This window comes from Anser cygnoides, chromosome 4, assembly GCF_040182565.1.
Source record: "Anser cygnoides isolate HZ-2024a breed goose chromosome 4, Taihu_goose_T2T_genome, whole genome shotgun sequence".
Classification (NCBI taxonomy): Eukaryota; Metazoa; Chordata; class Aves; order Anseriformes; family Anatidae; genus Anser; species Anser cygnoides.
Window position 1 is genome coordinate 32,529,135 of NC_089876.1, and position 25,515 is coordinate 32,554,649.

Sequence of the window (25,515 nt, forward strand, 5' to 3'; positions counted from 1 at the left end):
CCATATACTACAATAATACTAACACATAACAAAGAAGAAAAAGATAAAAATATTTCAGTATTATGCTTTTAAATGTCGTATACACTCGCCTTCTAAAACTCTGACAGCTTTCCTGGAAACTGCTAAGCCCTAAAACCGTGGAGGACCTTGATAGATGACTGCCTGAGGTCTGAAAAAGTAAGGTTTCCTGGAAAGCACAATTACTTCCATGCTACAAAAACATTTGTTTTGCCAGGCTTTTCATTCAATTGTTGTACCTTGATTCAGAAAAGATATACATAACACACCATAATTACTCCACCAGGGACCAGAGTATTTCTTTATAGCTGTACTTTCTTCAGAGTCGCCCTTGTTTTGTCTGCTCAGCAGTTTTAAAATACAATCAGCTGTCCTTATCAAATTTGCCTTCAGCAATTTGGAAAACGCTGTCCCCATGTCCACTGTTCAGAGAAGTCTTGAATCTAGAACTGGCACACCTGCTTTCTCTCTTTTGCATCCGCACTGTAATTTTACACCAGGTCTGGAGGGCTGAGTGTCCCCATTACCCCTCACACTACAGAGCCAGTGAGGGGGTGCCCATGCCCTGCTGTACATCAGGTCGGTGTTCTTGTGCCCACCGCTTGTGCCTTGCTACACAGGGGGGCTGCTTTAGTCCTACAAGCAAAAAATCTCAGAAGCCCTGAATGATTGCCGTGCTGCCTGAGCATGCTCAGGGAGACTGTGCCTTCGCTATCTTCCCTCAAATACATGCACTTTTCTTGGGCTTCAGGATATGTGCAGACGTAGCCAGTGGAGAGGAATCCCCCCTAAAATCATTCAGTCAGGTCGATTTGGAGTTGGAAGTAATTTATGGTATGCTTTGAATATGCCCTTGCTGAGGGAGGATGCAAGAGCGATTGGTAGACAGTGCTGTTCTCCGTATATTGACTTGGGCATGCGGTCCTTCTGACACCGAGGATATTACCTCGTACCATCCTCATCATTCACCTATTTTTCTTTGACAATCCCAGTGATTAAATGTGCAGGGACATACCTAGTTCCATGGTCTGGATTGTTTGACTGTGGTGAATAACGGCTAATGTTTGCCAGCCATCACATCCTGCCACTTACATATCCTTTCCTCAGCTGATAGCTACGGTGACTAGAGCAACAAGGAATATTTTGTCCTATCACCTCCTGCCTTCTCTTTTAAAGGAATCTATACGCATGAGAGAATGTAAAAGGGATTTTGTTTTGCTAAATGTGCAAGTGTGTGCTTGCCTTTGCTCTTGTGCATACTCAAAAACGCAGGCAGGTAAACAATGCAATTCTAAAGCCAAGCAAACTACTGGGCTATATATATCAATGATAACGGTTTGAAATTCCAAGCCACATACATAGATCAGTCACGTAAGTATTAATATCTGTTTCAGTGACACTTCAAATATTTTTTTCTCCCTGAGAAATCATAATTCTCATGTCTTCTGGCAACAATTGTGATGAACAGTAGATGGAAAGAGATAATATAAAAAGAATAATCAAATTTTATGTGTAAAAATTGCAAAATGAACCATTATTGCTATTTTCCTTATGCAGTGCCATATTTCCTATGCTAATTTTACAGAACAAATAGTCATAATCCACTTTGTATCTTTACAAACGTGTGATTTGTAATGCAGCTGAGAGACTTCAAATTTAAAATGTAAGCCACACAAGCAGAAAGAAACCTACCCCAAAGGCAAGCAAAATGGATTCCCTGGAGGGGACAATTCTACACAGAGATGGCAAATACCAGAGATATTTCAAATAGTAGTGAGCACACATGATTAACTAATTGCAGTGCTAGTTCCTCAAAGCAGATATCATAGGATGTGCATATAATACATACATACAGAGTGGGATATTATTTGATTTTTTTTAAACTATCATACACTTTTCATTATTCTTTTTTTTCCCTTCATACAAAAGGCATCAGCATTTTTCTGCTTTTGCAACTGTACCTCCTCACCTTTGCAAGACCACAAGAAATGTAAATGCTGATGTGCCAGTTTTCATAACAGGTAGGATGTTGGATGTTTCTGATTGGATACCGGGTTTTGTCATTTTGCAAGTTTAAGAAATTTCAAATATTGGTTCCACTCTCACTGAATTGTGTACAGAAGGCTCACAATTCTTAAGCAACGTTTTATCGACCTATAAAATAAGATCAAGCTCAAATTCATATGTGAAGATTTTTTGCTATTTTCTGAATTGTCCTGGATTCACTGCATTTTTGTAACTGACTTCAGCAACAGCACATCCAGCTGCTAACTCATGGGAGCTACAATTTGTCAAATGTGTCTCATGTTTACAAAACATGGCTGGAATTTTTTTATCCTCTGAGCAAGACTAGTTTGCTTCCTTAAAATGCACCACGCTCTTTCTGCTTGCTTTCATTTGTCTTTGTCAAACGGGCACGGACAGGAACACAGGAGAGGATAAGGGCAGTGTATCCACAGAACCGTGGACAGCAGCTAAGCTCAAGGCCACTGCGCAAAAAAAGACATCTGTGCAACTGAACTCCACCTCCCAAAAATAGAGATTTAATTTTAAAAGAGTACTAATTACAGCTGTAAAACCTTACCTTTCTTTTTCCTTTTGTTTCTGCAAGTTATGAATTGTACAGAATTAGCTAACAAAGCATAAGAATGGTTATTTAATAATCTAATTTCTCACATAAACCCATACACCTGCATACCTAAGCATTTCACGGTGACTTCATTTATTCTGAAGTCTTTGTTTCACTTACGTGTACTTACATGCAGAAAAACGTCACTATGAAAAATGGCAAACTACTCAAACATCAGCTCTTTGTATTACTTCCAGCCCCAATGACAACAGCTAGTCTTTCTCCCAGTCCGAGCTGGTGACCCGGCACTGCTATGGAAGCGTGACCTGGATTCCATTGTGTTTCTTGTCCCATCAACAAAACTGTCAGCTAAGCTCTAAATGCTAAATCATTATTACTACTGATGTATGAGAAGGAGGGAATGTAAATTAATAAACAAAAACCAGGAGATTTTGCACTACCAGACTGGTGACTACAAATAGATAATTGCAGAATAAACCCAGTGGATTTCGAACTCCATGACAAAAACTAAGCACAGCCCCCTCCCCTAACATACTTTCTTTTCTCTACAGCAACTTTTCAGACTGTGGCCGCTTTCCAGGAGCTCAGCTTGCCATACCAATTCCATCAAACCCGGATAACATGCTGCTGTTCAGCACAAGGAAAAGAAAGGCTACCCAAAACCAAGGTAATATGTAGGTGTTCTTTCAACATTGCGAAATGAACTCCAAAGCATACAACTGATACAAAAGATTGTAGGAAAAAAGTAGATGCCCAATGGCAGAGGTGAGAGCAGAGATTAAATCTGCCTGACTTCTGGTCCATTTGCTACAGCAAAGTCACACATTACCTCCAAATTCAAATGTGAAAAATTAACCAGAAAAAGGACCCTTTAAAAAGGACACACAGGACTTCTATAAATTCTCAGCTTCAGAAGCAGAACTGCAGTACCAAAGACTGATAGCTAACTCCTGCTCATGTTTCTTTTTGCTGTAGTGGAGATCATGTGCTTACTTCACAGCACTGGCGTTTAAAATCTCTTCTCCATTTCATCTGATAGAGCTCAACTAGCGTGCCTGTTCCTGGGTCTCATTAGTGTGTGCTACAGACACTGTTAAATAACTTTGCAAAAATAATTTAAGCAGCTCATCTCTGGTCTCATTTGCTTTGAATAGATAGACCTTATGGCACCTCTTTCAAGCTGTACCTCCCAGTGGGGTGTTCAGTACATCATCTTCCTGGGGCTTGGGGGCAGTCTGTTTCTTAAGCATTTCCTCCACAATAATTTGACTTACAGGCATTGAAAAAATCACCTTTGGTTTCATTTGCCCACAGCATTTGCCCACTTGTACCTTTGGTAGAGATTGTGCCAGGAACATGATATTTATCATGCAGTATTTAGCTAAATGTCAAAGAAAGGAAAAGATACTCAGGGGGTTCCCGACTACTGTAATTTTCTACTCATTTTTAGGTAAGTTAGGCTATATTTGAACAGTCTGTAAGCATGCTTCAAACGTTTACCAGGTAAGACTATCACTTCCCAGAGTCTTCCAGCTCCATAAAACTGTTTTCTGGTCAGTCATCCTAACTCTCACTTTCTGATTAGGAATTAATAAAACTCGTATGAAGAAAATCACTTTGCTTTTCCACACAATTATAAATTCTTGGCATTTCCTAAACTAAGCATCAGGACTTAGGAAACCATTCAAGATAAAACAGACTACAGCTGTCTGCCTTCTGTGCATCTGTGAAACACATACCTTCATACATACTAAATTTGCCTACTTCATAGAAGTAGGGAAGAAGGGGAGGTAAATGTTTTCCAGCAATCAGGTTCGTATCATGGTATATTTTTGCACTAAAAGATCAAGCTGCGCTTTCCTTCCTGTTACTTGCAATGCTATCAGAAGTCCCACAAAATAAATGTAGCCTGCCTCTTCCTCCTCCTAATTCAGATTAGACCCCTGGTGGGAATGAAGGATCCCAAATCCATTTTGGAGGTGTATTTATGGGTGTTACTTACAGCACACATCGAGGACTACAATCCCCTAAACCGGAATTTCATTAACATCATACTAACCCTTAATACGGAGTTTAATACAGGCTTTGGGGCATTCGTAATCAACTGGTTCTGTTTCTCTGACTGTACACCTTCTGAATATACAAACTATTGCAGTGGTTGCGTCAGGAGAGCTGAACTTACCCAAAAGATTGATCTTACAGATTGAAGCCACCTACAGGTGTGTGAACAGGATTGGGTTCTTGGCCCATAAAATTCTTAATAGCTTTGCAAAATTATATCAATACTGGAACGCATCTTGGACCTGGACACTCAAAATCATTTGGGTTTACGATTATGGTCACAGCAGCCTTTGTTTTTTAAAGCCAGAGGCTCAAAATTATAAAAGATCACACAAAATTGGACTTCCCTTCCAATCAGTTTTATAGGTAACAGAACATATTGCAATTGGTGATAAGACAAATTCTTCCTTTGTGGTACTGACTAAATCCCAGCACCAACACTGCATTTCAAGTTATACCAAGATCAAGGAAATCCAGATATTTCTGATTAAGCCAAACCATTAATGATACATTTTGTAACCAGCATTTCATAAATGGAACTCCTCCAGAAATGCTTTGAAATCAGACATCAAAGTCAGAAAAAAAATAAAATGTTACAGTGATAATAGGAAACATGCAGAAAAAAAGTACAAAAGCATTCATTCTATCTGCCGCTGCCACGTGTCTTACAGCACCTTGGGTCTGCCAGAACAGCAGACCGCTTTGTGTCCTATCTAGGCTTCAGGGAGTGGGGGACAGCTGGAGGATTTTACCTGTCAAAAGAAGGCTTCTCTCCACAGTCAAATGCATCCTGCAACTCCTTGACAAGATTAGCCTGCCCAGGCAGCCGAAAAAGGCCTTCTTCTTTCAGCCCCCGCTGCCGGATAAAATCCACACACTGCTCCACCAGCATAGGAGCCAGGCGGTTCCCATATCGCTTCTCGTATCGGACAGTGTCTTCTAGTTTCTGGCCAAAAATACCTACATGAAAGAGAGATGTAACATGGTTGCGATTCACAAAAACGCGCGAGGAGCCTGTGTCTTTCACTACAACCCATGCAATCTACAGCTCACTTCAATGCATGGACAATTAATGCACCCCTTTCTTAAGGATAAATTGCTGCATCTCACATCTGATGCTGTCACATAAATATGATGATGACATATTACACAACAATGCTCTAAAACATTCTTTAAAAAGAAAAAAAATTTGAAGTGACTTTTTAGACCAAAAGCACAAAACATAGAGAAATATTACACATGGCATTTTCTGTCACAAACCTTCTGATTCAAAAGTGATGTACATCTCCATTTTCTTAGCTTGTGCCTAATGATGCGTATAAAATCAGGTAGTTTCTGTATGAGTTTCAATTATATATAAACATTACCTTTACACATGGAACACAGGAGACTTATAACTCAGGATTTAGTTCATATTAAACCAAACAATTAATTGCATTTCACAAAATAAGCAAAGACCTCTCCTACAATTTATTGCCAGCTGCATTAGCACTTTAGGAACAATAAACTGTGTGTACAAAAAAAAAAGATCATGAAATGAAAGGCAAAAACACGTCAGACAAACTTCAGGAAACCAGTATTTGGCTTTAGCCTTGGAAAAACATGGAATTTTACCAACAAAATTAACTTCAACCCCAAACTGAGGATACCATTGTGGACACTGGAAATACAACTCCTCTTCTGTAACTGTTTTACCTCTCCCTTTCCAACTGCAGAGCAAGCCATCACAAGCATTATCACAGCAATGTTCAGATATATCATCTGTGATGGAAGTTCTCCCTTGAGACCATTTGTTGATTGGAGCTGGGGCTGGAGCAAGGCAATCTAATTTCTATATATAGCAACACAATGAACAGCTCTAAGGCAGCCATGATAAGAAACTAAATACCAAATAACTATCTATACCTGAAAGACTGCTTTTGCAATTACGTATGACAGAAAGTGAAAAAAAAAAAAAGCAGTAAGTCAAATTCTGCCCTTCACTGAGCACACAGTTCCTACCAGTTTGAAAATGCGCAACAAGGAGAACAGAGTTATTTTGGTTTTTCTAAAGAAAGCCCACAGTTGAGCCAGTCAGCTTTTGCCTCTCGCCCGAAGAACCTCTTTCACCCACAAATCACTGATACGTAAACACGTAAGTAACCAAAAAGTAAGGTAGGATGCAGAGCAAAGCGTCCTTCAGAGCACCCTTCAATGTGTACATCCTTCCTGCAACAAAAGAACGATAACTCCTGCCTGTCCTTGTGGTGAAAGTTGCCTTGTGTATGCTCTGGGATGTTACAGCAAGTAGGTAGCAAGCTGTCAGCCACCCACACTGAAGGTCTGGGGCTTGCATTTAAGTGCAATTATTTTTATGCTAACACAGGAAATGACTGGTGAGAATAATGATGTCCAGCTAAGACATCCAGAAATTATACTGAGATGCAGAGCAGCAAGCACATTTTGCGATTTCCATGGTACTCACACATGTGGATGCCAAAAACAGCAGTAGGTAAAGTGACTAAACGTTACACAGTCACTCTTTACTAGCCAACTTTTTTTCAAGTTGTACAAAAACCAAAATCCCCAAATTTTTGATTCAAGAAGGAATTTTTGAAATTTCAGAGTCAATCAAGCTTAGAAGAATACTGACTAATGTAAAATATTTGTGTCCCTGAAGTTCAGCTTCATCATGCTGGCAGAGGGCATTAACTATGTTTTCTTATTTCTTACTTACCTTTCTCATCTCCTGCAAACTTGCCCAGGGCATCACAGAAGTATTATATGAATTTGGACTTCTTGTATTTCCCTGAGTTAAGGGTTGCTGCTGGTCAACACTGAGGACATCCTCAAGTCCTCCCCATTTTCTAGACTCTTTCTAAATGAAGCAGAATTAAGGAGGAGATCTGATATTAAGTTAGTTAAGGAATCAGTGTGATTGATTCTAGGAATTTGGGGATTTCAAGGGCCCTTCTGCACTTGGAATTGCACCCAAGACCTTCACCTAAAGACTCAGCTCCATTAGGGAAATCAATTCAGAAAGACCCTCTACAATTCTTAGGGTTTTTAAAATCCAGGCACTTTGAGGTACTCTTAAAAAAAAAAAAAAAAAAAAGTCTTTCCCATCAAAAGCACCTGTTCTACCCACTGAAACAAATCCAAACCTTTTTCTGTAGAGGGATGACACAAAAAACTTCAATAAGCACCCATTCTTTATCACTTGAACCCATGTGGTACAGCTCATTAAGCAGATAAAGGAAATGGCATGTGACAGTTCCAAAAACTCTTCACAACCAGGTTCACAACCTCTCTGGGCAACCTGTTCCTACTACTTGGCTGTCGAGGTGAAACAGCTTTCCTTATTTTATCCTGTCTGAAACTATCTTGTTCAGTGTATGCCAGTGGTCTCTTACCCTCCCTCCACCCACTGTTGTAGAAAAGCCCAGCTCCACCTTCTTGACAATTTTCTCTTACTATCTGAGACAGCTTCTTTTTGCTGCCCCCAAAGTCGCCCGTTCTCCTAGCTAAACACACACCGCTCTCTCTGCCTGTCCTCGCACAGCGTGTGCTCCAGCTCCAGCACCTTGGTGGCCCCTTGGCTGAACAGAGAGTATTTGGAATGTGATCTAACAAATGCTGAGTAGATGAGGTTCGCTTCCCTCCCTCTGCTGTCTCTGCTCCTGTTGATACAGCCCAATCTGTAGTCAGTCTTCCTTGCTGCCAGGCCAACTGCTGTCTTCTGTCCAACTTGCTGTCCCCTGGGATACCCAGGTTCTCTTCCATGGAGCTGTTTCCCTGTGGTTATTCCTCCTTAGGTGCAGAACTTGACCCTTCTCTCCTAATTTTGTCCTATGAATGTACATTCAGAGCTTTCCTTCAACAGTTCTTGCTCGTAACACAAGAGTTTTCAATTCTTTTCATCAGTGGAAAATATGAATATTCCAATTATATGACATACAATTAAAACTCACGCTCACTGACAGTACGTTTACTATGAATAAGCTCTGTCCTATTAGCTCTACTTTCTTCTCTCCACGCTAACGTTCCATTCAATAATGTGCATTTTGCAGACCAGTTTACATTTTGCAGAAGAAAGATTAAGTTCTCAAACCTACCAGATTGCTTTGAAACTAGTATTAGTAATGACACTGTAGTCAAAACACATCACTTCATTTTTTGGGATGGTGCTGTATTTTTTTTTTTAAGAGCTGGCTTTCAAAGCATGTCTAATACATAAAGAAATAAACTAGAATAAGGGGGATTGTGCAGTGGGAGCAAAAAAGAATGCCCATGTTGTCATAAGTTGCTGATGCATCCCAACACAAGCTGTAGAATACTGAAAACAGCTGGCAATCATAAAGCATTCAGATGCCCAGAAGTAGTGCTACACGGTATTTTTGAACTCATAGAGAAAGTAGTGAGTGATTCATGTACAAAAGGTGACATACTTGAAATGGGTATGACCAACTTAGATGCGTATCAGAGAATCACAGAATCATTTAGGTTGGAAGAGACCTCCAAGATCACCTAGTCCAACCTCTGACCCAACACTAACAAGTCCTCCTCTAAACCATATCACTAAGCTCTACATCTAAATGTCTTTTAAAGACCTCCAGGGATGGAGACTCAGCCACTTCCCTGGGCAGCCCATTCCAATGCCTAACAACCCTTTCGGTAAAGAAGTTCTTCCTAATATTCAACCTAAACCTCCCCTGGTGCAACTTTAACCCATTCCCCCTCGTCCTGTCACCAGGCACGTGGGAGAACAGACCAACCCCCACCTCACTACAGCCTCCTTTAAGGTACCTGTAGAGACCGATGAGGTCGCCCCTGAGCCTCCTCTTCTCCAGGCTGAACAAGCCCAGCTCCCTCAGCCGCTCCTCGTAAGACTTGTACTCCAGGCCCCTCACCAGCTTCGTTGCCCTTCTCTGGACTCGCTCGAGCACCTCGACGTCCTTCTTGTAGCGAGGGGCCCAAAACTGAACACAGTACTCGAGGTGCGGCCTCACCAGAGCCAAGTACAGGGGGACAATCACTTCCCTAGCCCTGCTGGCCACACTGTTTCTTATACAGGCCAGGATGCTGTTGGCCTTCTTGGCCACCTGGGCACACTGCTGGCTCATATTCAGCCGACTATCAACCAAGACTCCCAGGTCCTTCTCTGCCAGCCAGCTTTCCAGCCACTCACCTCCCAGCCTGCAGCGCTGCTTGGGGTTGTTGTGGCCCAGGTGCAGGACCCGGCACTTGGCCTTGTTGAACCTCATACAGTTGGCCTCAGCCCATCGGTCCAGCCTATCCAGATCCTCCTGCAGAGCCTTCCTACCCTTGAGCAGATCGACACATGCACCTAACTTGGTGTCTGTCATTTGCAAACTTACTGAGGGTGCACTCGATCAGATCACTCATCCAGATCATTGATAAAGATACTGAAGAGAACTGGCCCTAGTACTGAGCCCTGGGGGACTCCACCAGCGACTGGCCTCCAACTGGATTTAACTCCATTCACCACGACTCTTTGGGCCCAGCTACCCAGCCAGATTTTAACCCAATGAAGCGTACGCCAGTCCAAGCCATGAGCAGCCAGTTTCTTGAGGAGAATGCTGTGGGAAACGGTGTCAAAAGCCTTACTGAAGTCAAGGTAGACCACATCCACAGCCTGTTCCTCGTCCACTAAGCATGTCACTTTGTCACAGAAGGAGATCAGGTTTGTCAAGCAGGACCTGCCTTTCATAAACCCATGCTGACTGGGCCTGATTGCCTGGTTGCCCTGCAAGTGCCGCGTGATGACACTCAAGATGATCTGCTCCATGAGCTTCCCTGGCACCAAAGTCAGACTGACAGGCCTACGGTTTTCCAGGTCCACCCTCCAGCCCTTCTTGTAGATGCGCATCACGTTTGCTAGCCGCCAGTTGACTGGGAATTCCCCTGATAGCCAGGACTGCTGATAAATGATGGAAAGCGGCTTGGCCAACTCTTCCGCCAGTTCTCTCAGTACCCTCGGGTGGATCCCATCCAGACCCATCGACTTGCATACATCTAAGTGCTGTAGCGGGTCGCCAACCATTTCCTCATGAATTGTGAGGGCCACATTCTGCTCTCCATCCCCTTCCACCAGCTCAGGGTACTGGGTATCCAGAGAACAACTGGTCTTGCTGATAAAGACTGGGGCAAAGAAGGCATTAAGCACCTCAGCCTTTTCCTCATCTCTTGTCACTAAGTTTCCCCACCCATCCAGTAAAGGATGGAGATTCTCCTTAGTCTTCCTCTTCAAGTTTATGTATTTATAAAAACGTTTTTTTATCTTTAATAGCAGTAGCCAGATTGTGCTCCAGATGAGCTTTGGCCTTTCTAATTTTGTCCCTGCACAGCCTTACAACATCCTTATAGTCCTCCTGAGTGGCCCGCCCTCTTTTCCAAACCCTCTTTTTCTTCCTAAGCTCTAGCCACAGGTCTTTGTTCAGCCAGGCCGGTTTTCTTCCGTACCAACTCGTCTTTGGGCACATGGGGACGGTTTGCTTCTGAGTCTTTAAGATTTCCTTCTTGAAGAGTGCCCAGCATTCCTGGACTCCTCTGCCCTTCAGAACTGCCTCCCACGGGACTCTGCCAACCAGTGACCTGAACAGCTCAAAGTCTGCCCTCCGGAAGTCCAAGATAGCAGTTTTACTGATCCCCCTCCTGACTTCGCCGAGAATAGGGAACTCTACAATTTCGTGGTCACTCTCCCCAAGACAGCTCCTGACCACCACATCTCCCACCAGTCTTTCTCTGTTTGTGAACAGGTCTAGCGGGACACCTCCCCTGATAGGCTCACTAACCAGCTGCATCAGGAAACTATCTTCCACGCTTTCTAGAAACCTCCTAGACTGCTTCCTCTGAGCTGTATTGTATCTCCAGGATATGTCTGGAAAGTTGAAGTCCCCACAAGAACAAGTTCTGGCGATTGCATGACTTCTGCCAGCTGCTTGTAGAACGCCTCATCCGTCTCCTCGTCCTGGTTTGGTGATCTATAACAGACCCCCACCAGGATGCTTGCCTTGTTGACCTTCCCGCTCATCTTAACCCATAGGGACTCAACCTTATCATTCCCAGTCTTAAGTTCGACAACATCAAAACACTCTCTAATACAGAGAGCCACGTCACCTCCCCTTCTGTGCTGCCTGTCCCTTTTGAAGAGCCTATAGCCAGTCATTGCAGCACTCCAGTCATGGGAGTGGTCCCACCATGTTTCAATGATGGCAACCAAGTCATAGCTTGCTTGCTGCATGATGGCTTCCAGCTCCTCCTGTTTGTTGTCTATGCTGCGTGCATTAGTGTAGATGCGCTTCAGTTGGGCCATTGCCCTCTCTCACAGCCCTGACATTGTTCTCCCAGGCTCATCTCTAATGAGCCTCATTTCATCCCTGTCCCCCTTCTTACCTAGTTTAGAGCCCTCTCAATGAGCCCTGCCAGCTTCTGGGCTAGGATCCATTTTCTCCTCAGAGATAGGTGGGACCCGTCTGCAGCTATCAGGCCGGGTGCCAAGTAAAGCACCCCATGGTCAAAAAAAACAACATTTCTGTGTTGGCACCAGCCTCTGAGCCATGTGTTTATCAGGTGGTCTTTCTGGGTCTTCTCTGTACCCCTCCCTGCCACTGCAGGGATGGAGGAAAACACCACCTGTACTCCCGCTCCATCCACTAACCATCCCAGTCCCCTGAAGTCCCTAAATTTATCACAGCAGCAAATCACAGATACTGAAGAAAAAACTTTAAAAAACAAACTATACATGAGGAAAAATAAAACCTGGTATGATGCAGAGATGACCACTGTGAACAAAAACAATGTCATTGAAATCAGGGCTGAAAATGTCCTGATTTTGGTTCCCAAAGTTGGTTCCCATTTGGTTCCCATTGAAGTATTTCTACTACTAACTGCAATAAGGTGGTTTGCAAATTAAGGGACTTTTATTGAGACACTTAAAATATACATAGCTGGGAATGCCTGGAGGAGAGGCAGAATAACCACAGCAGTTGTCTAGATTTGACGGATTGGATTCAGATCCCACACGACCTTCAGAACACAGTTCCATCCAGTCTGGTCATGTTTATCTTCACAGCCAGAGGGGTCTATGCACACCACCACCCACATCCCAGATGAAGCCTCAGAGAGTTGGCTCTCCAACTATGTGAATGGTGACAATCGTTTACCTGCCGTGGAGGCATGAGGATTTCCATATTCTACTTTGAGAAGCTCAGAGCTAGGGTGGTGATGTTGAAAAAATATGCACTAACCTTAAGACCTCAGTCTCATGGGAAATCAATGGGAAATCAACACGTCATGCATTAAGGGCTTCTAAAGTCACTATTTACTATACGCTGTTTTCCAGTTTGTTTGGCTTTGGAATTCATCTCAGGCAGGCTTGGTGTGGTTTTGAAGTGTAGACTGAACTTCTCCAAAGGAATTATTTCTTTCACCTAATAAATACAGAACACTGCACCAAGCAACACTTAGCCATGAAAGGAATTAGTTGTGATAAGCCTGCATAAATATTGACTTGAAGTTACAGGCTGATGCCTTATGGAAAAAGTACTCTGTTGCCAGGGGCAGAAGAGGCAGAAACATGACAACTCTGCTTCCACCTGGTTTTGTCCTAACTTTTACCTTGTTCGTCATCTTTTTGTTTTATGTTGGGTTTTTCACTGTCAAGGAATAAAAGCCAAGATCGTTGCCCTGTAAAGGTTCCCTTTCTTCCACTATCTCTTTTGAAGGTCCTTATCTCCTCTTATATCACAAGTGACTACTCCAGAGACACCACAGATGAATGGTTCATGAAGACTAAGATGTTGACTGTCACGAAGCAAAGGCAATGCTGTGATGAACTGTGGTTACAAACATACTGTTAACACAGTGCTTAGAAGAGACAGACCAAGGTGAACGCTGTAAGCTATAGCTGGTAACTACTAGCACCTCCTCTGCAGAAAGGCAGTGAAATGATGGTCCAAATTACAGAGACAAACAACATCACAACCAAAACCACAGTTAAGTTCACATGCTGTTTTTTTTGAAGTCAACTTATAATACTGTAACTAAGCAAGAAAACCTCCATGGAAAAAGAAATAAAAGAACCCTCGTGTTGCATTCCAAACCCAAGTTCTCCTAAATCTCAATCTCTCTAAAATCCAGAAATGCACATATGCACGAGTGCCAACCTGTGGATAGGGTGTCAGAGAAGAAAGCAACAAAAACAAGCAAATTTGGCATTCTCACGGCAGCAACTTGCTTGTCTTCCCCACAACTGGAAGAAAGCAGGGAAATGTACAGGTTTCCAGTTCTGACCAGTCTTTAGATTTAATCAGCAGAACTGCTTTTTCAGAGAGGCCCTTGTAGGTCTTTTAAAGCTATATCCAATTAAGCCAAGATCACGCATAACATCAAAGAGGAAAATCACATGATAACAAAGGGCATGCTGAGTGGTTATTCATTAACTAGAACATTCCCGTGGCAGAAGTTTTGTAAACATTTTGAGAAACTGGATTTCCAAGGCTAACAGATGTCCATAAAGCTTATGAAAGACACTACAGTCCTATGTCTAAATTCTGTGTGTGTCTGCTCAAGAGTTGTGAAAGCACTGTGGCATTTTCAATGGTACATACTCATAGTTAGAGCATGTTTTTAAAATTTAAGAATGCTGTTAGTCAATGATCTCCGTAACTACCGCACACAGTCAAGGGTCACATCTCAAATCTATTGACTCCAAGTCCAGTAGGAAGAAAGGAGGGAGAAGATCTAGGTGGCAGTTCGGCTCCTTGCTCCTTGACAAATCACTTGGAAAAAACCCGCCTGCCTCTCCAGGTCTACCGCAGCACACGTGGCTGGTGAACCAGAAGGTTCTGCCTTTTCCGTGCTGCCCCTGAGCAATTCAGACAGCAGCAACATTTTCAGAAGCATAAAGCCCAGAGGGCTGATAATTTCAACACAGAGCCCATGCCTGTACAGCGTGTGCTCTCATTGTGCAGCAGAGAGGATCTTCCACCTTCCAGAACATGCTCTTAGTTTATGGACTGTACTGATCATAAAGGGCCAGTTAAGGGCTAAGGAACTGGTCTCAGATTAGAGTACTTGAGGCACCCCTCAAACTCTAATCAGTAATTGACACTGAAAATAAAAGATCAGGGGAAGGGTCTTCAACAGCAACACAGGGATCAAGTCCTCCATGGCTGTGTAACACTTCATATGGAGCTTTAAACTGTTATTTCTCACCAACTTTCTGCTTTGCTGTTCCCCAGCACTACATGCTATTTTGAGAGGATCAAATGCACGCAGTATTTCCTTCTTCTCTCCAGATGTTTTTAATGTAAAGGAGAGGGAAAACAAAACAAAACAAAACGACACAGCAATGGCAGAATTTTGCTCTTGTTTGACTCATTTTCTTACCTACGAGCCTTCTCCTACCCCACAGTCAATGTGATGCCAGCAGGAGATAAGGTCCCTGCCCTGGAGTTGAGCACAGCTGCACAACAGAGGTTACTGCTTAGAAAAAACAAGTCTGAAAGAAGAGCAGAAATAGCTACTGGCTGGAAAAGAAGGGAGGCAATTTTTAAAACATCACCAGGAGCTTAACACAGCTGGATTAGGGCTGCTACTCTTTCTCCGGCCATAGCCAATGCCACTTTCTTCTCCAAAACTGGTCACTCACATGCCACCTGATGTTCCCACCACTGTATGCAGTAGCAAGTCACCCTCGGGTATTCATTCCTTTCTGCACTTACGCTCTATGCCCCCTCAGGAGGTTCCCATGATGCTACTCAAGCAGAGAGCATCTCCTCCGATTTGGGCTCTAAAGACTTTTGGCTCTGTCTCTGTTCAGGTGCCACCTTCTGAGCAGCCATTTCTCCTATGACGTGACCTTCCTCCAAAGGGCAGTTCATTTTTCCGGGCCTAACACAATGCAGCTTTCATCTGGATTTCCAGAAGGGGTTCTACAACTTGCATCATCATGATGGTACATCTCTGTCTAAATTTACAGTGTTGTGATTCCCTTGTAGTTCTTCCAGTGAGCAGCCAACGGCTTTCCCTGTTAATTTTCTTTGCTGTGTTGTATTGCACAGCTTAGAATTTATCGATCTGTTTTATTTAAGTGTATGGGCTGGGTTTGCAGAAGGCTAGTTTTGCCCATTTTTACACTTAGGTATACAAACTGCAAATGAAGTTACAAGAATTCTTGAAGCCAATTAGTAAGATGAGTGTAGTTGGCTTATTTGCCTGTTAAGTCACTGTAAAGGCTTAACTGAAAGTCCAATTAACTATCATATTTCTGTTGACTCCAGTGGGACATGGACCTTGTTAAACACGTGCACCATCATTCTGAGCTCTCTGATCTAGGGGCCTCGCGGCAACACTCTTGACAGAACATGTGTGTAGGAAAGGAACTGAAACAAACGATATTTAGAGGAAAGCAAATGAGCAGCATGGCCTTTGTCATTCAGTCCTCTGCCCAAAGTGCTGCAGCTTCATTTGGGGTCTTAGACATGAAGAATTGCTGTGTCAAAACATAGGGGGAAGGAGTAAACAGCTGACGCTCTTCTTGGAGAGGCTAAGGCTGTACCCTGGGGCAAAAAGGCAGCAGCCTGCAAAATTATCAGTTAATCCTTTATTAAACTTCCAAACATTTCTCAAATAGTTAGGTGTACAAACGGGACACAGACAGCTCTGATTTACACCAATACCTTGAAATGCACTTGCACACTTGATACAGACATATCCACGTCCTCCTGGGCGTGGAAACTCCAACAAGCACGGAAAACGCTGGCCTCAGGGAGGAGGCTACAGGGGACAAACAGCTTTCAGTGCCATGTCAGCGGCAGGCAATAGCTGATCCCTGCTCTAGTTCTGCAGGGAGCACCCCACTGGTTGTGATTCCTCTTTTCAGGGCATCGCCCCTGCCTGCACACAGCACCCTCAAAAGCAGTGAGGTCACTACATCACCACCGAGTGCTGCAAGCAGAGAGCTGCTGGTCTTGCTAAAGGACAAATGGCAGCAGGGAGGGACACATTAGGGAGGAGCAGATGATGACTGTATTCGTATAAGCCCCGTGTAAGGTCATTTCTCACACTTCAGAACATGATGGTTTAGCACTTTCACTTGGATTTCCTGCTCCAGCATAGTTTCTAAGGCAGCACCAACATTTTCCTCTTTCCCCACCCACATTTTTTATCCTTACCATAGAGGCAGTTTTTCCCCCCCGCAGCCCCAGCACCGTAGTACCTTACATCACTTGCTGTATCGCTCTCAGACATGTGTTTCCCTTCCAGCTGACATATTTTGAAAGCCAGCCTCCTCTTTGCCTTCCTCCCCTCAGTGCTGCCATGCTTTGCTTCTACAGGTGTACATGCAATGCAGAAGAAAACTGGCCTTAAAAATCTCTCTGCAGCAGGTGGAAAGGCAAGTGCAGGCTGCAGGTCAGCAGAATCAAGTGGCAATGCAGCACTTGCAGCAGGACAGTGCACTGTAGGGATCCACTTCAGTCCATCAGAAATCTCTGAATCCAAGGACTTGGTCTTCTGCACACATGCACTTTTACCTATTTATCATGTTCTTTTACTCCCTCTTTTCTTGCCAGTCCTCCCACACAAACAAGATAAAAACCCAAACTCTTTTCCCCAGTATTTTGCCAGCCAAACAGGCAGCAGTTAGCATCCCAGGTCCAGTTCCCCAGCTCCTCTCAGTGATTTTTGCTCAGAAGCTCTGCAATAATCTTGTCTCAAGCCACCTCTTTCAGGCAGCCCATCATTCATGGGTTATTATGTAGAGGAGACAGTATCAGCTGGCCAACTACAAACAAATGAACAAAGAAGTAAATAAATCATTCATGAAATGTCAGCATCTGCATTGTTTCATGCCTTTTGTTTCGGTGCTCTCGTCTGCCTGCACATGCAGCCCCCATGACTTCTCAGAAACCTGGCTTCACTAGCAAAGCAGAACACAGTGAGAGAACAGACCTACCTTTACGGAAACTAAAGCACCGCTTAATTCTCCTGTAAGTAGTTTTAGGAATGAAAGGAGGTGCCGCTAAGGCACCTGGGCTGCGGACTCCAGCATTTCTGTCTTCAGGCATCATACAGGCCAGAGACCCCACGTCCCTCCAAAGCTTTCCTTTAGCAGCTGCATCCAGACAAAACACCAGGGCTGCTCATCGTTACTGACTGCTGAGGAGTTTCTGTAATAGTGTATTTTCCTCTGGAGCTAGGAGATTAGTGGTCTTCTAGCTCTTGGAGAAAGCTTGAAGTAATTTTAGTGCTCTCTTCCCTGCTTCAGTTTTGCTTTAGGGAACAATTTCCTTCCGTCTCTCTGTTTCCTTTCGTTTCTTTTATTTCCTGCGGTGAGACAACCGTCTATTATGCAATGGCACAACAAAAGAGTTTCAGCAGAAAGATGGATCTTCCATTCAAACAGAAGTGCCTGCACAGACAGAGGCGGAGAAAGACCTCGTCCTCCCAGCTGGAACAGGGGGTGGAGTGGCAGAGACTCCAATTCCACGGGAAAAGGTCAGTGCTCTGCGGTGCACAAGGAGAAACAGGAGAACAATACCGAAAAGGCCACCAAAGAATCCTCTGGGATACGATACTCCTCGCTGGCTCCTTTTATCTCTGCAACGGAGGAGCAGAAAAAGCAGCCCCTTCACCCAAAGGGCTCTCTGTCCATACCGGATTCCTCTCAGGAGGCCTTTTATATACCTGGCTCCCTGACGTCCGTCCGTGTGGGCTTCTCGTTCGACTGCCTTCGAACTACCAGAAGCTCTCGTGGGAGAAACGCGTCAGATGCAGCAGCAGCAACGCGTCCTTGCCAGCAGGATCCCGGGCTGCTACCGAGGAATACATGCCTCCACACGGGGATGCTCTGCTCGCTCCCTCCCGGTCCCGCGCCTGGCAATGGCAGCCACCGCCGCTGCGCCAGCCCCTCGCATGCAGCAGGTGCAGGGAAGCGGCGGAGAGGAGGGAGCTGCTGCTGCTGCTGCTGCTGCTGCTGCTGCTGCTGCAGCGCGGATTTCTCTGCTCCACCGGGTGACTTTGAGTTGACTTCAGGCGGCTGTCGCGTGCGGCAGCTCGAGCAGCAGGCAGGCTGTGCCCAGCTCCCGCAGGAGGTACCAGACCTCCTGCCACGACCCTGCTAAACGCTCGCGCTCCTTCTCGCCTCCTCCCTCCCCCGTCATCGCAGGCTCTGCAGTTAGAGGACAGGCCTTTCCCTCCTGTTAAAAACTGCCTTTTAAAATCTAATCAGGAAAGGAATTTCATGTGCAAACAGGCATTACATGCCCTGGCTCATTTACATTTCTCTTCCCTGACAGAGATTTTTCCACAGTCACCTTGTGCTTTTTGTGCAAAAAACAAGCTGTTTCTGACCACCACAGCGGCTTCCCGCCTCCCTCCCCTCCTCTTCTCTTTCTAGCACAGGTTAACAAATAACGTTTTAATGATATGGTTAATCATTCACAGAGCTCCTTGCTCTGGTACCAGGAGTCCTTTCCCACTGCAAGCCAAACTTCACACACAGGTGGCTCACCAAGACTCAGAGACATCCATTGAACACACACACAACTTGCTTACAATGCTTAAAAGAACTGGAAAATCCAAATATGTTGCTCATGAAAGTGGCACTGGACTTTTATGACACCAGACTATTGTAGTTTACCACCTAGTGTTGAAATTTAAGAAGCAGCTAGAAAACAGGTATTGTGATTAACTGAAATAATTTTGCGTTGCAAGAAATGTACTAGTTACTGGTTAGTCATTATTATACAACCACAACTTTTCTGTATCTTGTTTATAGCTAATGTAATAGATTTCTTAACTTCAGTGGCTACAGCTGATCAAGATAGGCTCTTAAACGCCTTAAGCCAGAGGAACCCTTCTTTAGGAGGGTCATACTGTTGCAGAGCAGCTGTAGACACATCCCTGTAGGAACAGGTAAGAAAAATACGAGCGTGTCCACCCATACATGATTACAGAACAGTTAACAGTCCTTGTTAAGACTTAAGATATCTCAGAATGTCAACTTAAATAACCCATAGTTAATCAACCAGGGAACATTGTATTGGCACAGTTCTTAATGGTGACACCTCCCTTGATACTGCTTTTACCTTGTACTGAGAGTCAGATGTTCTCCATAAACACTAAACCCAAAATCACATTCTGTCTATTCTCACGTTTTCCAGGAATTAACTGTTTGTTTCCTAATACAGTAATCCTGAAGTCAGTGTATATGCTCAAGATATCCAATAGGGAAACGAGAACACATTTATAAGTGTGTTAACTACAAATTTATTTAAACAGTAATCTAAGGATTGCACCCTTCTCTTTCTCTCTCTCTCTTTTTTTTTTTTTTCAGATCAGCTTGCAAACTCCTCAGCTAGGTGCTTCTCTCAGTATTTGGCGTTAAACACTCTTACAACAATGAGGGTGTCCTGCGAGTTTCCATGGTGGCTGGAAGGATTCCCAGCTGTAAAACAGAAATAGCTCTTGCCCTATAAAAGCAAATGAGGGGCTGGTGAAGAAAGCACGGGGTCAGGGCTCAGGAGATTTGGTTTCTATCTGTAGCTCTGTCACAGCCTCTGCGCAGATGGGGGCTAGAAACACGGCTTCACCAGATGTCAGCTCCCCACCTGTAAAATGGTGACACCTCTCCGTTTGCCCAAGTACTGCAGGGCTGCCGCAGCTCACTGTCTGGCATGGACAGACGCTGTGCTGGTGGAAAACAGGTGTACAACACGGAGAGAGAGTTTCTCTCTGTGAAAAATACACTTCTGTTATGCACCCAAATGTCTGCATTGCTGCAGTAGCTAACGCTGCTATTTGACTCAAGTGGGAGAACACTGAAGAGCTCAACATGAGGACTTCTTCATGAACAGAAGGTTGGGGATAGATAATCTTTGTGCTACATGAACATGTGCTATATGAAGTACACTTCTCCCCTAGCCTAACTTCAGAAGCCCATGGCCCTCCCACCTCCCCACACCAACTCAATAAGCCTGTAGAAGACCACACTTTTGAGGATAAACCCCTCACTTTGTGGGTTTTAAAAACATCATCCTGCGAACCCTATATGCCCAGTCCCAGGACAGTACCAGCTTATGAACACATAAGACCACTTCTCAGCAGGATGACTGCTTAGCATTATCTTTCCAGCACGTGTTTCCCCAGGAGGAACCAAGAGAAGACAGACATGTTTGAAGACGTGCCAGGCAAGCCCCAGCTGACCAAGTCCCTCAGGGCAGCCCACCAGTGAGGACAAAGCCTTCTAAGAACTAAACAACCTGAACAAAGCACAGAAGAAGATGGGGGGTGGCTTAGAAGAAAAGTTTTGATCAAAATGGTAGTTTCCTTCAGTCCCTCCCATCCTCTCTCCCGTGCTGTGTCTGACAGGTGAAAAAAAAAAGGCATATGCAGTCACCTATCACAGCTTTCTGTGATAACTGCTCTTCTGTATGATCGGAGACAATTCTGCCTTATTTTTCCATGCTAACAACACCTGCAAAGAGCAAAAAAAGCACACAATGCAATCCAGTTGCTCTTCCCATAAATTCAGTCCTATTAAAATTGTTGGGTCTGCCCATCAAAAGAAAAAGACTAGCATACAATGCTTGTGCTAATATTCCAAGGCTCACTATCAGAGCATACAGATTTATAATAACATTGTCACTGGCAGGAGAATCACTGACAGCTTCTTCTAACATGGATGGTCTTTTAGCTGGTGACCAGAGGAATTACCCTAGGTCTCCCAGTGGAAAGCTGATTTCGCAGAAGACACATCTTCTGTGAAAACTTCCCTCACCTTGGTAACGTGCTATCCTGTGCTATCCCTATCAAGGAAAGTAGTTCCAGATAGTTTAAAGCCTTTTAATTGAGTGCTTTGTGTAGGAACACACCTGATGCCTGCGTTGCAAGTGAAAACAAAGGACCTGTTCCACTTTTTGGAAAGATCTAGACCGTTCTTGTTTCCTCCTCTTCAAATTCTGGCTGAGAGCGAGGGATGACAAAGTCGCCCCTATGTCTTTGTGCAACTTGGAGCCTTGCATTTTCTCTCGCTGACTCACCTCCTCCAAATGGTGCCCATATAACCCTGCGAATGGATTTCACCCAATCCTCCATGTCATTCTGCGTGCCCGCCATGAGAAGGTACGTCTCATGATTAGCTGTCATCCGCTCTCGGTCTGCTCCTGCAAGAGAAGATAATTGCACTTTAGAAACCCTTTTGCTTTCCTGCCGAGCCAGCTCCTGCCAGACTGACTGCGGAAAGTGGTAAAAGCAGCTCCGTGGCAAGCAGACATGACACCGTGCACTGGAGTGTTTATCATCAGCTACGGCACGAAAAGAAGGTCCTGTAAGTATATTCCCCACCAGACAGCGAGGAGCTGTCTTGCTTCCAAAAGGAAATGAGAGGATAAATGTCATCGGTAAACAAAACCAGCCCCATGCTGTTCCAAGAGCCACAGGGCCTGCACTCATCTGTAACCTGATATATGCACTGGAAGGTTTGCAGCAGTTACTATACCACAACATAGAGAATAAACGCAGCGAGAGAGAAGTGTGCTTTGAACAAGTGGGGACGAGTCCATCTTTGTTTTCAGGAACACTGTGTCGCATTCCTGGCAATGACATTTGCTGCTCCCGAGCGTTACTGGGAATCTCTGAGGAGAAGGCAGCTGATGCTAGGAGCGGGCACAGCACAACCCGCTGCTTTGCATGGGTCTCATGAGGATTAAGAGGGAACACACTGATTTCTTATTCCTTGTAAAGGACAGACCGGCACTGAGAAGGTAAAAGTCAGAACCTGGCTCACCACAGGTTTTCACACCTCTAGTACTGCATCAGTTCCATCCTAATGGGCACTACGCTAGCTCAAGAGCAGATGGGGATTCGAGCCACCCTTCCAGCACTGCAGTAGGAACAAACCCTTCTAGAAAGACAGCACCAGACATTTTGAAGTCCTTTCATTGAGCCAGCAGCATGTGCTATATTTCAATGCAAAAACTACAAATCCCACAAGTTTCTGTGCTTATCTCTTCACAGCTTCTTCACATCCTTATCTTTGATTCTGGTCATATATAAAGTAAGTATTTCTGTTCTTGCCTCAGGAACACTGCTAGTCTTCTGCAAGGTGTCATGCTCAGAGGCTAACAAATTCAACCATGACTTCCTGGCACAACCATTATGAATAAACTTACTTGTATACACCAGGTTCTGCAGAACTAAGCCACACAACTGCAAAAATAACTTAAACGCAGTTTTACAAACACAAGCCATATTTTCCTAGACATAGGCAGATCAAACTGACAACTCATTCTTAGGGTTTAAATCATTACTCAAAACTTAAATTTGAACTTGGAAGCAAATGAAACTCATCTTCTGCCAATTGTACCTATACATACAGCAAGCATGTGTTCCCACACACAGCATCCCAAGGACTGATACAGCAACCTGAAGTACAGTGCAGGTATGCTTTAGGATGTATCACAGTTTAAAAGTTTGAAAAACACTGTTTTTTTTCTAAGGCATTGTTAAAGGTAGCAAAGAACCTATTTTAAGTGCCAACACTACAGAAAAAACAGCGTGTGTTTTATTTTTTGGAACATTTTCAGTTACTACCATAGCAACTGCTACAAAACAAGGGCCTTTGATGCTTCATTCCACCATTTTTTACCTTTCACGGAATAGGAGGATGAGGGTATGGGAAGGAGGAAGCATCAGCATTCCAAACAGCAGCACTCCACACCAACCCCGTCCAGCAGAAAGCACGTGGTCAGGCACTGGAAATGCACACCCAGCCTCTACGTTTTTTTGGCCAAGCTGCCTACAGCCAGGACAAATCTCACACTTAAACACAAAGAGTAGACATGACACACTCTGCTGAACCTGGTCCCAAATTTGATATAACATCTAGAGTACTTGACCTGGTAAGACCCAGAAACAAAGATACAAACAAAAAGCCTCAATATATTGCCTATTAAATGTAATAGTAATAAACATAGTATAGAGAACAAGCCTGTAACATAGCTGTGTCCTTTTCTTTGCTGATAAAAATCCTATTTACATTATCATACTGTGTTGCAGGCATCCTTTTACAGACCAGAACCCTGTAAGTTGCTGTACAAAAAGATGTGTTCACAGAAAACACAATTCAGATCTAAGAATAAAACAAGAGGTGACCTGATTTTCTTTCTAAATAGGGAAGAAAAAAAAGATGACAACCATAGCCATCTAATGACCCTCCTTCTTGGATGTCTCTCTGGTCATTGCATATTCTTTTAATAATGTACATCGTTAAATTCAACAGATTATGTGAGATTTACTCAGTCATAATTTTCTAACAAAAATGCTTTCTGGAGAGCGCTGTCCAGATAAACTGGATTAATCTTGTGAGTCTAGATATTTGATTTACAGTGGAGATTCCAGAGCAGTACTCTAAACAACTAACTCAAGTAAACACCCATTCAACTAATACAGAATTAATGTGTTTAATTTAGCAGAGAAAGAAAACAATGTTTGGTTTGATTTTCTTTTGGTCTAAGAAAGCAAAGGTTTCCTAATGAAAGAGCTCCACCATTTTATATCAGTACTTGATTTATCTACTTTGTAATTAGACCCCTTTCTTTTACACCACAATACCAGCTCTTGTACGGCTCTTCTACTTGCGCATTAATTTAGTTGTTATTCAGAAATTGACAGCAGCTGGTCTTAAACCTTGCTAAAGGATTTTGGGAGATACAATAGCATGTTTAATTTGTGTATTATTGCAACTGTTAATTTTCTAGTGGGATTGTATTTAAAATACAAACCAGACAAGAGTATGGGGAAAAACAAGAAGAAATGCCCATGGTTTGGTAAAAAGTCACCTCAAATAACTATTTATCAGTGAAACTTAAACAGAATGACAAGGACCTTTCTACATCTCAGTATGTCCACAGGATCCCTCTGAAAGGTACTGTTTAAAATCTTCACTCTTGTTTTTTCTTCCATATATTACTGTAACAGCTATAATGGAAAGTGAGTAGATCACCTTCTCCAAAAATGAGACATCTTATTCGTACCATAGATACTGGCATTAAGTGCCTCAACTTGAAAATGGTGCTGTGCATGGAGTCCATTAGAGATGTGAATGTATTCTTAATCCTTTCATATGGGCATGCAAACCATAATATATTTTACCTGTTTTGTTGTATAGCTCCAGATTATGCCTTTTCAAGTTCCCTTTCCTGCATTTGCAGTCCAAATACAAGAGACACATAATGCTGGGGGTCACGGCCTGCTTGTGGCCAGCCACCTCAAAGGGCTGGAACACGAACTCAGCTTTTGTTTCATCTTTTCCACTCATTACTTGCAGGTGTCACAGGACCTGGAAGGAGCAGAACCCAGTGTACCTGATCAAAGAAGTTGACTCTGACATATTCAAGATGAAAAGCTGCTGTTCACACAACTGATGTTTACATCCTGTTCCTTACATCCTCTGGTAACTGCCAAACATAAGTGGATCCAGTTTGCTTCTCGAAACTACAATGTAATATTGCATTTTTGTTTGTACAGCCCCAACCAATCCATAATCTGTTTTGTTTTCTTGGCAGCATCAGAAATGAATTACATCTATTGAATAAATCAATCCAGAGCATCCATTTGGACTGGAAACAGTGAAACCACACAATGCCATGGTGAATCGTCCAACTCAAAGAGGTCAGATTTCTCCCCCTGCCCCTCCTCCTGCACTAGCACTGACTTACGGGTTCCTAAATGCCACTCCTGCCTCCTCCAGCAGCTCGGTAACTGGTAAATACAGCCTGCTGCTGCGCTTCCTGACCAGGGCAGCCTGAGACCACTCAGCCCCATGCTGGGCGCAGCCT

At 43.7% G+C, this 25,515-nt stretch overlaps 1 protein-coding gene across 11 annotated transcripts in view; it reads right to left on the reverse strand.

Moving 5' to 3' along the window:
* Positions 1 to 25,515, reverse strand: part of ARHGAP24 (Rho GTPase activating protein 24) — a 188,323-nt gene that overhangs the window by 17,749 nt on the left and 145,059 nt on the right. For 8 of the 11 annotated variants that reach the window (XM_013190528.3, XM_048074525.2, XM_048074527.2 and 5 more), the window contains 2 exons: positions 21,718 to 21,840; positions 5,422 to 5,629 (listed from right to left, as the gene is read on the reverse strand). In XM_013190528.3, coding sequence (XP_013045982.3) covers positions 5,422 to 5,629; positions 21,718 to 21,840 — 331 coding nt within the window. Of the gene's footprint in view, positions 1 to 5,421; positions 5,630 to 17,630; positions 18,644 to 21,717; positions 21,841 to 24,829; positions 24,979 to 25,515 lie in introns of those variants that run through there. The other 3 variants (XM_048074529.2, XM_048074530.2, XM_066996637.1) reach the window with 3 other exon arrangements.